Source organism: Pelophylax lessonae (assembly GCF_965119305.1).
Source record: "Pelophylax lessonae genome assembly, chromosome: 6".
Taxonomy (NCBI): domain Eukaryota; kingdom Metazoa; phylum Chordata; class Amphibia; order Anura; family Ranidae; genus Pelophylax; species Pelophylax lessonae.
The window spans coordinates 266,900,551-266,915,343 of NC_138773.1; the positions used below are offsets into that span (position 1 = coordinate 266,900,551).

The 14,793-nt window shown below is 42.6% G+C and overlaps 1 protein-coding gene across 1 annotated transcript in view; it reads left to right on the forward strand.

The window, feature by feature from the left end:
- Positions 1-14,793, forward strand: part of LOC309558737 (dipeptidyl peptidase 4-like) — a gene marked incomplete at its 5' end in the record, with an annotated part of 178,779 nt that overhangs the window by 84,258 nt on the left and 79,728 nt on the right. The window contains 3 exons of the mRNA XM_082261785.1: positions 9,940-10,035; positions 12,752-12,846; positions 14,226-14,300. Of these exons, the coding sequence (XP_082117911.1) occupies positions 9,940-10,035; positions 12,752-12,846; positions 14,226-14,300 (266 nt within the window). The remainder of the gene's footprint in view (positions 1-9,939; positions 10,036-12,751; positions 12,847-14,225; positions 14,301-14,793) is intronic.

The window sequence follows — 14,793 nt, forward strand, 5'->3', positions numbered from 1 at the left end:
GCATCTTTACCATACTACACTGCATGATAGTTTGTATGGGACTACTAATAAGTGCACAAATGCTTCTAAAAGGACCCCAACAATAGCCGGCAGAAGAACCACTTAAAGGACTGCCCCTCTCGTTAAATCTCCCCCTTCCATCCCAGATTTCCCCTCCCATTGCTACTAATTTACTGTGGACCATAAATATCAGACAGTCTAGGCCTAGCATAAGTACCTTTTGATGCACTCTGGCACTATAGTCTTGCCTTTGGCAGTTTACACATCATTACTGCCCTAATGGTGGGGTTGTTACTGTTTATGCTGATCTTAGTGTAATACTTAGTCCTTAATACCCGATGTTTTGTATCCTAGTAGTGTTTCCATAAGTTTCACTTCAACCCTGCTTGCTTTGTTTTTAACTTTGCCTAGTGACAATATATTATGTGGCTTTACTGGCTTGCCTAATGCCTTTTTCTTTGACAAAGTGACTGCTGACTGCCAAGTACTACTTTTAGTGAGTTTTTGTGTCTTTGCATATCCTTACACTTAACCCAGTGTGTCAGAGGATTCCTTTTGAGGTAGAGGCAAAAGAGCAAGGGACCTATTATTTTTTACGGAGGTATTGCTACACAATACTTCAACAATTTGTACTGTTGCTGTACCTTAAATGTCTCATTAATTTATATTTTGGTTCATCGCATATCCAGAATGAGGTACTAAGGGATAGATGGCTAGAATCCTTAATGACCTTTCCTATTTTTGGTACTTTATATTATTGTCATATATGGGCTATTCATGCCAACATTTATGAACCGACACACTTTTGCTAAATGATGTCCTAGTGCGGTTCTGTCCATGAAAATCTTGAGAGGCACTAGGGCTAGGCTTAGCTCCATGAGGCCTACTACTAGATACTACTAGGCAGGGCTGCCTTTAAAAATCGCAGGGCCCCGTACAGACTACTTGGCAGGGCCCCCCCAAGAAAATATTAAAGATCAACAAAATCACTATTAGCAGACACAAATATAACATAACTCGCATAATTCCTGCTAAATCTAAAAAAAACTATGTTAAATAAAAAAGAAGACTAGATGAGAAAAATATACAGTCTGGCAGTTGGAGCTCAGTGATCAGAGAGACCGAGAGAGAGAGAGAAACAAAGTTACAATTTACAAGTAAACTCCTGAGCAGAGATAAGTGCTGGGAGGGTGGCACACGCAAGGGAGGGGGATTACTGAGGGACAACTGTCTCTTTCTCAACAGATAAAAGCTGATAGCAGGGAGAGGGACAGATCAGATTCAGGTGCTGGAGGAAGATTTCTGTATTTGTTGTTCATCACTAATCCCACTCTCTGTGTGGGCCCCCCTGTGTGCTCGGGCCCCCTACAAGAGGGCTGGTGCCCCCCCCCCTATCAGCGGCCCTGCTACTAGGATTTCCAAAGTCTTCCCTGTTCATTGAACAGACGCACTTAACCAAGTGATGTCCTAGTGAGGTTCTGTCCATGAAAATCTTGAGAGGCACTATGGCTAGGCTTAGCTCCAATGAGGCCTAGTGAGGTCCTATCCATAATAAAGAAAAACACATAGGGGTTCATTTACCAAAACTGTTCTGTAAAGTGCAAAATCAGGTGAGTATGGTAGCCAATCAGCTTCTAACTTCAGCTTGTTCAATTAGGCTTTGACAACAAAAAAACCTGGAAGCTGATTGGTTTCTATGCAGAGCTGCACCAGATTTTGCACTCTTTCGTTTTGGTAAATTAACCCTATAGAGTCACGCGAGTGTGACCCAAGAGATTCATGACTCTAAAAAGCTGCAGCTTGACATACTTGTGGAAAAGCATCTATAGAAAAATTTCTGCTCTTCCATAACTTGATCACTGCCTAGAGAAAGCTTTCCCTCTGCTGTATGGCCATCCTTCCTGTAAACCAGGGGTGTCAAACTAAATTTAATCGCGGGCAGCATCAGCATTATGATTGCCCTCAAAAGAGCCGGTTGTATCTGTAAGACTATATGTCAAGAGCATCCCATACCCTTACATAAGACGTCAAGAGCCTCTCCACCATCAAAAGTTGAGTCCCTCACCCCCCCTTACATCACAGTGCACCCCCCTTACCTTGTGGTGCTGCTGGGAAGAAGCTGGAGGCATTGCTGGAAAGCAGAAACTATAAGGTCTGGAGGAGGACTGGAGCTCTCCTGCAGCCACAGGAGAGGTGTGAGGGCCACATAAAATGGCCTGGAGGGCCGGATTCGGCCCGCGGGCCTTGTGTTTGACACCTGTGCTGTAAACTAAAGGTGGTTCCCATACAATTTTATATTAGGGAAATTGTTGGAGGGGGGTGTAGTAGGTAGGATTGTTTTTAAGTCCTTTTTTTTTTTTTTTTTAATACACACAGTGCTTTAGAAAACCAAATGAAAGATATATTTTGCATTAATCTTAAATTTTAACAAAAGAGGAGAAACCCTTTAGGATTGAAGTGTTTATAAGGCTTTGTATAAATCCTTACAGGTCAGCTAAGTTAGCAGATGGCAGAGTTGACAAAAAGTTATTTAATTAAACACAGCAGCTGGTTACACGCAGCAGGTGTCATGTGTCACACATGTGTACATGATCTCAGTTCATTTAATGAAAACACGCATTGTTTTTTGGGTAGGCGTCAGGGTTGCACTTGTAGAACAGGGAGACCTTCCGAGCAACAAAACAAAAAATGCAAGACGTAGTTTCAGCACTCCTCCAATGTTCTAACAAAAAAAAAGGACAGTTCTTGTGTATATCCAAAGATAATACAGATAATGTTGTTTGGTCTAACTTTGTGTTCAGTAACTTGGCTTGTGAATTATCTTTTTCATTTCAATATCATAGGAATATGTTACTGGTTTTGATACACATGAAGTAAGCTATTTACACATTGCACAGATGTCCACATCTGATTTCCAACATACAACGGAATGCAGAGGAAGATATCGAGTCCTAGCCCAACTGCCAATTTAGGAAATAATAAGGGAAGTTCGCCCAAAAGTTAAAGAAGGGCTGAGACAGCATTCCACTTTATCAATGGTGACAACCTCCTGAAAATTCCAATTTGCTGCATGTTGATCCAGTGCTATCAGTCCTTCTTCAATCAGTTACCTGCATATTTTCTCTAAGTGAAATATTATCATGCCACTAAATGAATACAACAACCAAGGCAGATAGTGCCTTCAGAAGGAGTGGTTAGCAATAGCAGCTTATGCTATTTTTTTTCTCAGGCTTCTTATAACATCTTTTGATAACTAAATACATACATGTTTCTTAGCACTCATATTTAAAGAGGAACATCATCCATATCATAAAAAAGGCAACACAGGCTCCTTTAACCACTTTACCACCGGAGGATTTTGCTGTCTTCCGTCCAGGCCACTTTTTGCGATTCGGCGCTGTGCGACTTCAACTGACAATTGAGCGGTCGTGCGACGCCGTACCCAAACAAAATTTACGTCCTTTTTTTCCCACAAACAGAGCTTTCTTTTGGTGGTATTTGATCACCTATGCGATTTTTACTTTTTGTGCTATAAACAAAAAAAGAGCGTTTATTTTGAAAAAATAACAATATTTTTAACATTTTTTTATATGAAATTCCCCCCAAAAAAGATGTAAAAACCAATTTTTTTTAAAATTTTTGGCCAATTTGTTTTATGCTACATATGTTTGGTAAAAAAAATCGCAATAAGCGTATTTTGATTGGTTTGCGCAAAAGTTATTGCGTTTAGTAACAAAGGGAAAGATTTCTGTAATTTTTGGTGTTTTTTTTTTAACGCGTAATGGCCGCGATCTGCGATTTTTTTTTGCGGGACTGCGACATTGCGGCGGACAGATCGGACCCTTGACTGACATTTTTGACACTTTTGGGGGTACCAGTGACATTACTGCAGTAATCAGTGCTATATATATGCACTGTTACTGTAAAAATGACACTGGCAGGGAAGGGGTTAATTTTATTGGAGAGGGAGGGGTTAATGTATGCCTGGTGCTTACTGACGTGTAGGGGGGGAGGTGACTGAGTGAGTCATGGACAGATCGGATGTCCAGCTATGCTGAACAGTCCGATCTGTCACTCCCTGTCACTATGGAGATCCGCCCGCTGTGTTTACACACAGGGGGCGGATCTCCAGACTCGATCCCTGACGATCGGGTAAGAGCAGCGGCGATCGCCGCTGCTCCTCCCCTGGCCCGACTCCCGCTGTGAATGAAAACAGCGGGAGCGAGCCTCCGGCGGCCCGCAAGCGCCGCCCAGAAGGGGGAGTGTCCAACTACGTTAATACTACGTCGCTGGACGATAACGAACCACTCTGCCGCAGTAGTATTACTGTGAGCGGTTCTAAAGTGGTTAAAAATGGTCAGTAATGGCCATCTACAAATAGATATAGATAATTGCAGACTTTTATCTGTTAAGTTAGGTTGGCATTTGTGGGTTAGATGCAGAGTTGTGTGGTGGGTAAGCAGTAAAAGTGTATTGAAGAACAGTTCAGCAAGTGCAACAGGCCAAGCAGGGAGCAAATCTAATCGAAGCCACTGAGACAGCAGTGGACCCACAAGATGCAATATGGAAGATGCCAACAGCATCTTCCACGGACGAGGGGAATGTGGCCTGGCCAGTCCACATCCAAACAGGAAGGCTTTTTGGAAGGTAGACGTAGTCCCTGCACTGTCCCTACTCCTTTAGAACCTTTCCCTGTCTTTAGTACTGTCCCTGACAGACACGGTTCCTTTACCTATGTAAGGCACTTCACAAAAGCCCGCCAAGCCTGGGAGTCATAAATAGACTCTGCCTGACCCAAGATGGCTGTCAGAGTCACATGAGGCACCAGCATCCAATCCAGTAGCTGCCTCCCTGTGACTGAGGAAATCATAGAGCAACCAAGTTCCTCTCAGCTTCCTCCCCCACCTTCATTGCCGCTACCTGTAATGGAGAATACAGGTTGCACCTGTCTACACATTTATTTTAAATGGGCTGTCTTAATGCAGTGCACCTTAACTCATGCATTAATGCACTTCAGCAGAATGCTTTAGTATGAAGGGCCCCTGGGCCTACATAGGGCCCAGTTGTAGCTGTGAACTATGTGATATACATTGATCAGCCATAACATTATGACTACTGACAAGTAAAGCAAGTAAAGGGAATATCTTGATATACTGTATAAGGCAGCAAGTGAACATGTTGTCCATGGAGTTATAGTGATGAAAGCTAAAAACAAAAAGGCAGTTTGTTGTGTGTGGGGCTGTGAAGCCCATGGTGACCCAAGTCCACAGCCAAAGGCTTCTACAATGGTTACATTAATATCAGAACTGGACTATGGAGCAATGAAAGAAGGTGGCCTGGTCTGATGAATCACGTTTTCTTTTACATCATGTGGATGGCCAGGTGCGTGTGTATCACTTACCTGGGAAAGAGATAGCACCTGGGTGCCGTATAAGAAGGCAAGTCGGCAGAGACAGTGTGATGCTTTGGGCAATGTTCTGCTGGGTAACGTTGGGTCCAGCCATTCATGTGGATGTTACTTTGGTGTCCATGCCTCAATGGGTCAGAGCTGTTTTAGCAAAAGGGGGCCATACTCAATATTAGGTGGGTGGTCAAAATGTTATGGCGGATCGGTGTATATATCTGAAAGCAAATCAAATGGAAGGCTGCTGAGCATGAAGGAGAGACAGAAGGATTTTGGTCTGAAATTGGAAAAATTGGATGCTAAGGAATGTATATTACAGGGGAACTAGCAATACTGTGGCATCCCTAGGCTCCATTCACACCCAAGCGTTTTTCAGGCATTGACATCTGACCAAAAACAATTGTAATCTGCCAAAAAAGAAGCTCATGTACTTTTTTGAGCTTCAGGCATTTTGCTTCAGGTGACAAAAAGCTCATATGTGAACAGGGGCCAATGAAATGAATGGTTGCTTTTTGGGTGTTTTGGAACTTCAGAGATGAGCGTTTTATGCGCTGAAAAATGCTCAGTTGTGAACAGGGCCTTAAGAAAGTGCTACGTAGAGGAAGCCTGGACTAGCTTATTAATTACGTAGATTGAAAGTTATGGTATTGAAATTTTCCCCAGCTGTATATCCCCAGCTCATGGAACCAGCTGTTCTTGGCTGCTGTAAAAGGTAAATCATTTCAAGATGAAAACCTTTGATATATTCTGGATAAACACGACATATGCAGATGATAATGACCAGAAGCAAACTATACCTCTTTATGTATGTTGTCAACATGAACATAAAAACACGTGTGTATGAATAATCAATGTATATCACTCCACTTATTTGACGTATATTGTAAAATGGCCTTTTTAGTGCGCGTCAATTCTATGATTTGATGGACTCGACAGAACTGAAGAGTTTTCTTCCTATGTTTGCCCTAAAGGGGTTTTCCTGCATAGGAAAGCAGAGGGACTGGCAGGAACACCAGGGATTTCACATAAAGGAAGCAATACAAAGAGAACAGGATACTTTCTCATACAAGTACATGGTACAGCAGGAACATATCAGGAATTTGATAAAAAAAATTGCTTCAAGTAGTGGGTGTGAATAGATTCATTTTGGAGAATGGGGATATTGTTTTGTGTTACTTTAAAAAGCCACACTACACTTGTAAATTACTCTTCAAGCATTATGTAAGACAGCTAATGAAATTTAAAATGGTGTATGCCGGAGTTATGCAAAAAAAATACTTAGATATTTAAGATCCATGCACTGGAAGCATCAGGAAGCCACAAAAGGAGAGTTGGTCATTTTTTTCTATGGGATAACTGGGCAGGAAGTGTGTGTGTTGGTTTCAGGATCTGGTTTGAGGAACTTTCTGAAATGTTCATAGTTATCTATGGATGTTTTTATAACCTCTTTTACAGAGACAAGCCTATAAAAAGTATGTATATTACTTAGTCGCTCTGTGAAGAAAACTTGTGGTCAGAGAAATATGCTGACCTCTTTTTGTGCAAATGCTAGTTTATAGAGTAGCGTTTGGATTATTGGATCATTTCAATAAAGCGTCTGGCCTTTCTGTATACCAATGTGTGGTCATCCATCTACTCCTGAAGCTAGTTTTTGGGGTATTGTGCTCGTCTAATGTCTTCAATGTTTTGTGTGTAGAGATAAGCTGAGTGATATTGGCAAAACTGACCTTACCGCAAAATTATCAACTCTGGCACTGGTGAATTGTTGCAAAAGCTGGATTTCTTAAAGCGGCTCTTCAGTCATTTTTTTCATCTTGCCATTTATTAAATCTTCTGCCCATGTTGTTTTAACTTTGGATAGTAAAACATTTTTTTTCTGCTAATAAATACCTTATACAGCCCACTTCCTCTTTCTTGTCTGGTAAAAAGCCTAGGCTAATGACACCATGCACAGCTCTCTCTCTCTTTCTCGTGAGAGTTTGCCAGCAAGGGAGGAGGGGTAAGTCATGGGAGAGCCAAGGAGATCTGCAGAGCTGGAGGGGGCTGGATGAGGGCAGAAAAAACAGGATATTGCAGTGATTCATGAGCATTCATCGAAAGAGGAGAAATGTGCAGGCAAGCAGTGGTGGGAGTGTATCTGTGTGTGTGTGTGTGTGTGTGTAAATCCAGGAAGTGAACAGGCAGCAGCTTCAGCTGCCACAGTTAAAATGGCTTCCACAAGGTTTAGGAGTGTGTCTATGGGAATGTTTCACCATTCTTCCAGAAGTGCATTTGTGAGGTTAGGCAATGATGTTCGAGAGAAGGCCTGGCTTGCAGTCTGTGCTCCAATTCCTCCTGAAGGTATTCTATCGGGTTGAGGTCAGGACTCTGTGCAGGCCAGTCTAGTTCCTCCACCCCAAACTCACTCATCCATGTCTTTATGGACCTTGCTTTGTGCACTGGTCCAAAGTGGAGGGGGAGGTTATGGTGTGGGGTTGTTTTTCAGGGGTTTGGCTTGGCCCCTTAGTTCCAGTGAAGGGAACCCTTAAGACGTCAGCATACCAGGACATTTTGGACAATTTCATGCTCCCACATTTTTGGGTACAGTTTGGGGATGGCCCCTTCCTGTTCCTGCATTAATGCGCACCAGTCATGTCTGTGGCAGACATGTCTGTGGCAGAAGCAGTGCAACCTTTTTACGGGGCATCGGGCTTAAAAAGAGTATTAATCAACTAGGCTCTGGATAAACAGCCAGGGCTCAGTTGAAATAACACTAAAGAACAGTGAATAACCAATTATAATAACCAGTAAATACACCAAATGTGCACAGTATCTTGCAGTAAGTGAATGGATTTCTCAAAAAGCTATAAATTGCTGTAGAAAACTCTTTTTCTAAATGGGAACCCCGGGCCGGTCTATAATACCTGTATTCTAATGAGAGATGAGGTAATTTAAATACCAGTAACGTGTCCCCTTTAGGAGCAATGATATAGCAATGTTAAATTTACAAGGCCTTGCTAAGATCTTCACCGGCAGTTGGAGCTCAAAGAACAAATGATTCCCCTGTGTAGCACAGTGTGAGACAGGCAATGCAGAATAGCTGGTTCTGGTTATCAATGATCCACTAACTGATCCAGATGTAGAGTGTCTGTGTTCAGTGTCTAAGAGAAACTGTAGAAACTGGTAACTGGACTCTGAGCAGGTGCTCTTTCACCAATCCTGATGTCCCTCTTATGAGTTCTGGAAGAACAGGCAGCTGCAGCTCTCCACGCTCTGAGACACTGAGATGGCTGCGCTTTGCTGTCTAAGTGAATCCCACTGACTCCACTCAATCAGCGATACTGCAGGGATGTCCGCGATGCAGCCGGAGGCTCGCTCCCACTGTGTTTAGACACAGCGGCAGTCGGACCGGAGGAGGAGAGGTGGCGATCACTGCCTCTCTTCCCCGATTGTCGGGTAAAGTGTGAGAAGACCCGCCTGCTTATGTAAACAAAGCAGGCAGGTCTTCTCAGTGACAGACAGGGAGAGATCACAGAATTCAGCATAGCTGAACCTGCGATCTCTGTCTGTGTCACAGAACCCCCACCCCCCCCCACACATGTCAGTAAGCATGAGGCATACATTTAACACTTTGATCACCCATAGGGTTAACCCTTCCATGCCAGTGTCATTATTACAGTAACAGTGCATATTTCACTGGTCCCCCCAAAATTGTCAAAAATGTCAGTTAGGGGTCCGATCTGTCTGCCGCAATGTCGCAGCCCCGCAAAAAAATTGCAGATCGCCGCCATTACTAGTAAAAAAAAAAAACAATAAAAATTACATAAATCTTTCCCGTAGATAGTAAACGCGATAACTTTTGCGCAAACCAATCAAAATACGCTTATTGCGATTTTTTTTTAACAAAAATGTGTAGCAGAAAACAAATTGGCCTAAGATGTTAAAAATTTTGATTTTTAATTTTTTTTTTTTTTTTGGGGGGGGGGGGGGAATGTTACATAGCAGAATATGAAAAATATTGTTTTTTTTTTTTTCAAAATTGTCCCTTTTTTTGTTTATAGCGCATAAATAAAAAATTGCACAGGTGATCAAATACCACCAAAAGAAAGCTCTATTTGTGGGGAAAAAAAAGGATGTCAATTTTATTTGGGTACAGTGTCGCACAACCGCGCAATTGTCCATTAAATTAACGCAGTGCTGAATCGCAAAATAGGTCCTGGTCAGGAAGGGGGTCAAATCTTCCAGTCCTAAAGTGGTTAAACAGTTCAGCAGTGCAGTATTATCCTTGTAGAAAACTACAGTTCCCAAGATACCTTTCTCCCAGTCTCAAGAGTATGATGCATAAAACCTGAGACCAACACTAGGGGTTCATAGAGACAATCTGAGAGCAGAAAGTAAGTCTGCAGTGTCAGATAATGGTAGTCTGCACCCGGCTACATACGTGTTTGAGCTTTGGGGTGCGCCCCTATGGAAAGAATCTACTATTATATTCTCTTCTTGTACCTTTAGGATTACTTATTCTTGAAACTAATATTTTTTTTCCTTTACTACCCCAGAAGAAAAAAAGCCAGATCCTCGTAGAACGTACACACTGGGCGATTATTTTGGTGATCAACTACGGACAAAATCCTACAGCCTGAGATGGATTTCAGGTAATGTAAATGCTAATATCCACATAAAAGATCACCTACAGTATGTACAACTGAACCTACAATGACATGAGTATTTTTATAGAAATATATTATCTTCTAACATGTACAGCATTGAAAAAGAATAACAGTGGAATAACCTGTAAAAAACTCAATAAAAAAAAAAAAAAAAAGAATGAAGGATACCTCTGCTGGAGCTTTTCTGTAGATTGCCGTTGCCCTGTTTTTTTTTTTTTTTTGTTTTTTTTTATTTAATTGGATTTACCCTTTGACAGCATTACAGAATTTAAATCGTAGCTATAACCAAGAAGAGTTTAACCTCAGTCAGTTTATTTTCTAGCTGTGTCCCTGTTGGTTGAACTTCTTTTCACTTCCTGTCCTGGAGATGCAACAGGAAGTAAAAGGAAAAAAAAAAGTTTGGCTATAAATATTTTTGGCTTGTCTACACTTGAGGTCAGGGAGCAGTAAAAATAAGAGGTAAGTCAAGTTTCTACTGCGCCCCCCCAACTGCCCCCTTTAGGACCCTATCACTCTTATGTGTTTTAGCTGTGTTTTTGCCTTGCTAAAACAATTCAGGAAAATGTTTCCCTTTAAATCCTATGGGACTCTTCACACCACTGTGCTGCAGGTGCAGTGCATTTTGAAGTCAAAACTGCACCAAAAATGCAGGTCCCCATTGAAATGGAAAAGATACACACTAAAAACACATTAAAAAAAAGCACCAGCGTTGTCTTTTTCTTAGTCACAGGTGCATGCTGGGTAAACGCACCGGAAATGCGTTTTTTCAGTGGAGCAGTGTGAAAGCAGCCTTCCGGTGCAAAGGCAGATAGACGGGATTGTGCACATGCTATGACAAAAATGATACTCCCTTTTGCAATTGACAGGCAGTTCCGCCACCCAACGCGACCTATTCAAGTGAATATGGTTACGCCACATATGCATTACATAAATGTGAAGAGACAAACCCCGATAATGAATACACAATCTACTGATTTGAGATTAATGACACTCAGATTTGCTCTGTAATTGCAATAATAGGAAGGTGTACAATGACACCACAATGCGGGGGAAAGGGATGGGTTGTCACTTTCTTATTAAAACTTTAATTTATTGTGGACGTTGTTTACCACGGAGGAAGTGCTGACTTTTCATTTAGTCTCTGCGTCCTCGTGTCTTTTTATTTTCAGCCAATTTTCCTCCTTAAACGAGAAGTATGGGATTTATATTTCTGTTCAAATAATACTCACCTACTATAGGTAGATAAAGCATCGCCCCCCCTCAGCTTCAAAACCCTGCCAATCTCTCAGTCTCAGTTCTCAGAGCTCCCTGAGCAGAGAGCTATTGAGACTGTGTGACTGTCAGTCACTGGCTCTCTGCTCTGCCCCCCCCCCCCCTGCACTCACTGGAGCACTGGGCTGTGGAGGCGGCGGGAGTGGTCAGCTCAGGCTGAGAGGCTGAACCAGGTGCCACCCTAGGGTTGTGGGCAAATCCATGACAATATTGCCACGATCTTTCCACAGCCTGGGCTGGCTCTGCGACATCAGCTGACAGCGAGATTAAGCCCGCTGTCTGCTGAAAATGGGTCACAGGAGTTCAGAACAAACTGCACTCCTGTATATTCACAGGAAAAGCACCGCCAAACAAGCTTCTCCTTTAAAGCAGAGTTTCGGCCTCAAAAATGACTTTGGGCCATCCCCTTGCTGACATTAACCTGAAAAATTTTTTTAGTTTACTTACCTTGTTTTTGAAGAAAGTATACTTACCTTCCTTCTACTTCCTTCCTCTGCGACGTGCGCCGCCACTTCCTGCTTGCGATGACTCCTGGGAGCTGAACGTCCTTGCTCCCAGGAGTCAATGCGCCTGCACCGGCCCCACTCGTCAGTTCCGGTGCAGGCACGTCATTCCCTGCTAAACAGCTTCTGGGCATGCCCAGAAGCTGTGCAGGGATGACGAGCCTGCCCCGGAAGTGATGAGCAGGGCCGTTGCAGGGCATTCTGGGATGAAAAAGACACGGAAGAGGACGCTCCGGCTTCAGCTGCCCAAACCTGGGATGGCAGCGCTGGACAAGAAATTTTCAAAGTAAGTATTTCTTCTAAAAGGTAAATGCGACCTGGGACAGTTCAGAGGCTATCCATTGTGGAATGCGCTAGCTCTGACTGTCCCGGGGGGTATTTTTTTCTAAAAAACTTTTCCGAGGCCAGAACTCCGCTTTAAGCCCAGGTTCACACTGCTCCGATATTAAACTAACTTTGCCCTTTGGCCTTTGCAACTTCAGTCTGACTTTGATCCGACTTAATGTGACTTTTTACACCGTATGGCATTGAAATTGTATCAAAGTCAGACCAAAGTAGTGCAGGAACCTTGGAACGACTTGTATCAGATCAGTTAAAACGGCTCTCATAGGAAAACATTGAGTTTGACATGTCATGCGACTTGTGTTCTCACCATGCTATATTGGGGGGGGGGGGGGGGGTTGTCTTCTTCTGGATCAACTGTGGGTATAGGGTTCTGTATATTTAGGTTTTCTATTTATTTATTTTGTTCTATTGGTTGAACTAGATGGGACTTTCAAAGTTACATAGTCTGGTTGAAAAAAGACACCAAGAAGTCCATCTAGTTCAACCAATTAAAAAAAAAAAAAAGAGTGTCTCCTTTTGCAACCCGACTAACTATGTACCTATGTAATACACCAAATTAATATTTGTGTTTTGTTTCTCAGATAATGAATATCTTCACCGTTCAAGAGAAAATAATTTAATTCTCATCAATGTTGATACTGGAGAGTCAAAGCAGATCATTTCAAACACCACAATAGTATGTATCATTGACACAAGAATCTAGTAATTACTGAATAAGAGTGCTATTATTACAGGAGTTAGGACCAATAAAATAATGTCCTAAAAATGTTTTGAGAGTTTTGATAGTAAAACTGGCTATACACTAGTAGATTTTCAAATAAACATTCGTATGCACTATCATATGAAATTTTGCAGAAATTTTAAGTACGTTCAATGACTTAATAAATGTTGTTCAAAAGTACTTCAAAATGGATGTTGCTCCCTCCCAGGTAGGTGCTAGGAAAGTTGGATAAGTATATATGGTATGTTTTTTGATAGGTAAACTTCGTTGCTGCACTGTAGTCAGTGTGGCTGTAAATTTGGTTAAGATAAAAGCATAGTTTGGCTCACTGTGCTTAGTGAGCTGTGATTGTTTATTTAGGCCTGATCTGTGTGCTCTGCTGCTGCTAGACTGCTGGAAAGCTCCCTCTGTATCCAGGTAACTTGAGAAGTTTCTGGATGATAGGTGTGGAGCTATGCAGATGGCAACATAAATATTAATACAGCCTCAGCCTATCCCAGAGAGGCAGGCTCTGAAGGCATGCTGGGAGACTGTATTTATTTGAAGATCACTCTGAGCTCTGGGTCTTTTTCAAGAGTGAAGGAGACCAGCCTGAGGAGGGCAAGCTGTCCTCTAAGGCACAAACTGCAGAGAGGATACCTCAGGTGGGCAACCTGAGGGAGGAATGCTGAGATACAGGTGCTTGGAAGAAGTCGACTTGAGGGGAGCTGTCTGCCATAGATCTGTCTGTTATCACTGGAGGACATCGCTATTATGATAGGAATGAGGTATCTTCTGTCCTTGGGCTTGTGAGTACAGACATTTCAAGAACTTGGGAACCTTGTGCTTTAGCTACCCCTCCACTGATTTTTTTATAGTCAGCTGTGGGTGGACATAATGGAAGTCAATGCAAGTCGCTCCGACTTCGCCCAAAAGTAGTGCAGGAACATTTTTCTAAGTCGGAGCGACTTGAGTCGCTCCTATTAGAACGGTTCCAATTGCACAGAAGGGAGCACGAGTCTGAACAGTGTGAACTGGCACTAAAGTTCTCAAGCCTGATACAGATAGGCAATTAGCTTCTTCTAGGTCAGAAATGGAAGCTTCTAAATTTCTCTCAGGGATTATTTCCTTTGAATTTCCTTTGAATGTCCCAGCAACTCAAAATTAGATTTTGTAAATGGAACTTTTGGTGTGGTCATCTGTATGAGATAAAAGAACCTTTGTGGCATTGATGCTATAGAGTCTATGCATTAAAACAGATGTTTATTGAATTTCTTTCTTTGCTTGGTCTACTGTTATATCTAGGTGTTATGGCTGTTCCTTTAACACAGTTGTTTTATTTCTTCTCTTTGCAGAATAACAACAATGCATCTTACTATGACCTGTCCCCAGACAGAAAATATGCACTGCTGCAGTACAGCTATGAGAAGGTAATATGGTCATGTGTTTCCCTTTTACTCTCATAAGACATAGAATAGTTTATGTAGTGACAGAAAGGGCCGTCCAGTACCCAGGGCAAAAATGCAGAATTGCACTGCTCTCTGATGCTAATGCATGTCATAGATGGACATACTGCCCTGTCTGCTCCGGAGCACCCATTCTACACCACTCCCCACCTGCCTTTGTTCCAGCAGCCCATAGTTAGCATGGAGGGTACACTGCTGTTGGTCTGTAAGCAGAATCACAAAGCCATGGGAAGGCCACGGCTCACTTGTTGCCACCACCGAACTAGAGCATGCATCCAGTGGAGTGCTTCCCAAGCAGCACCACTCCTCTCTTAGTTACCAGTGCTGTGCCCAGGGCGGCTTTCCCTCTAGTGATGTCGCGAACCTAAAATTCGCCGTTCGCGAACGGCGAACGCGAACATCGGCAAATGTTCGCGAACCGGCGAACCGGGCGAACCGCCATAGACTTCAATAGGCA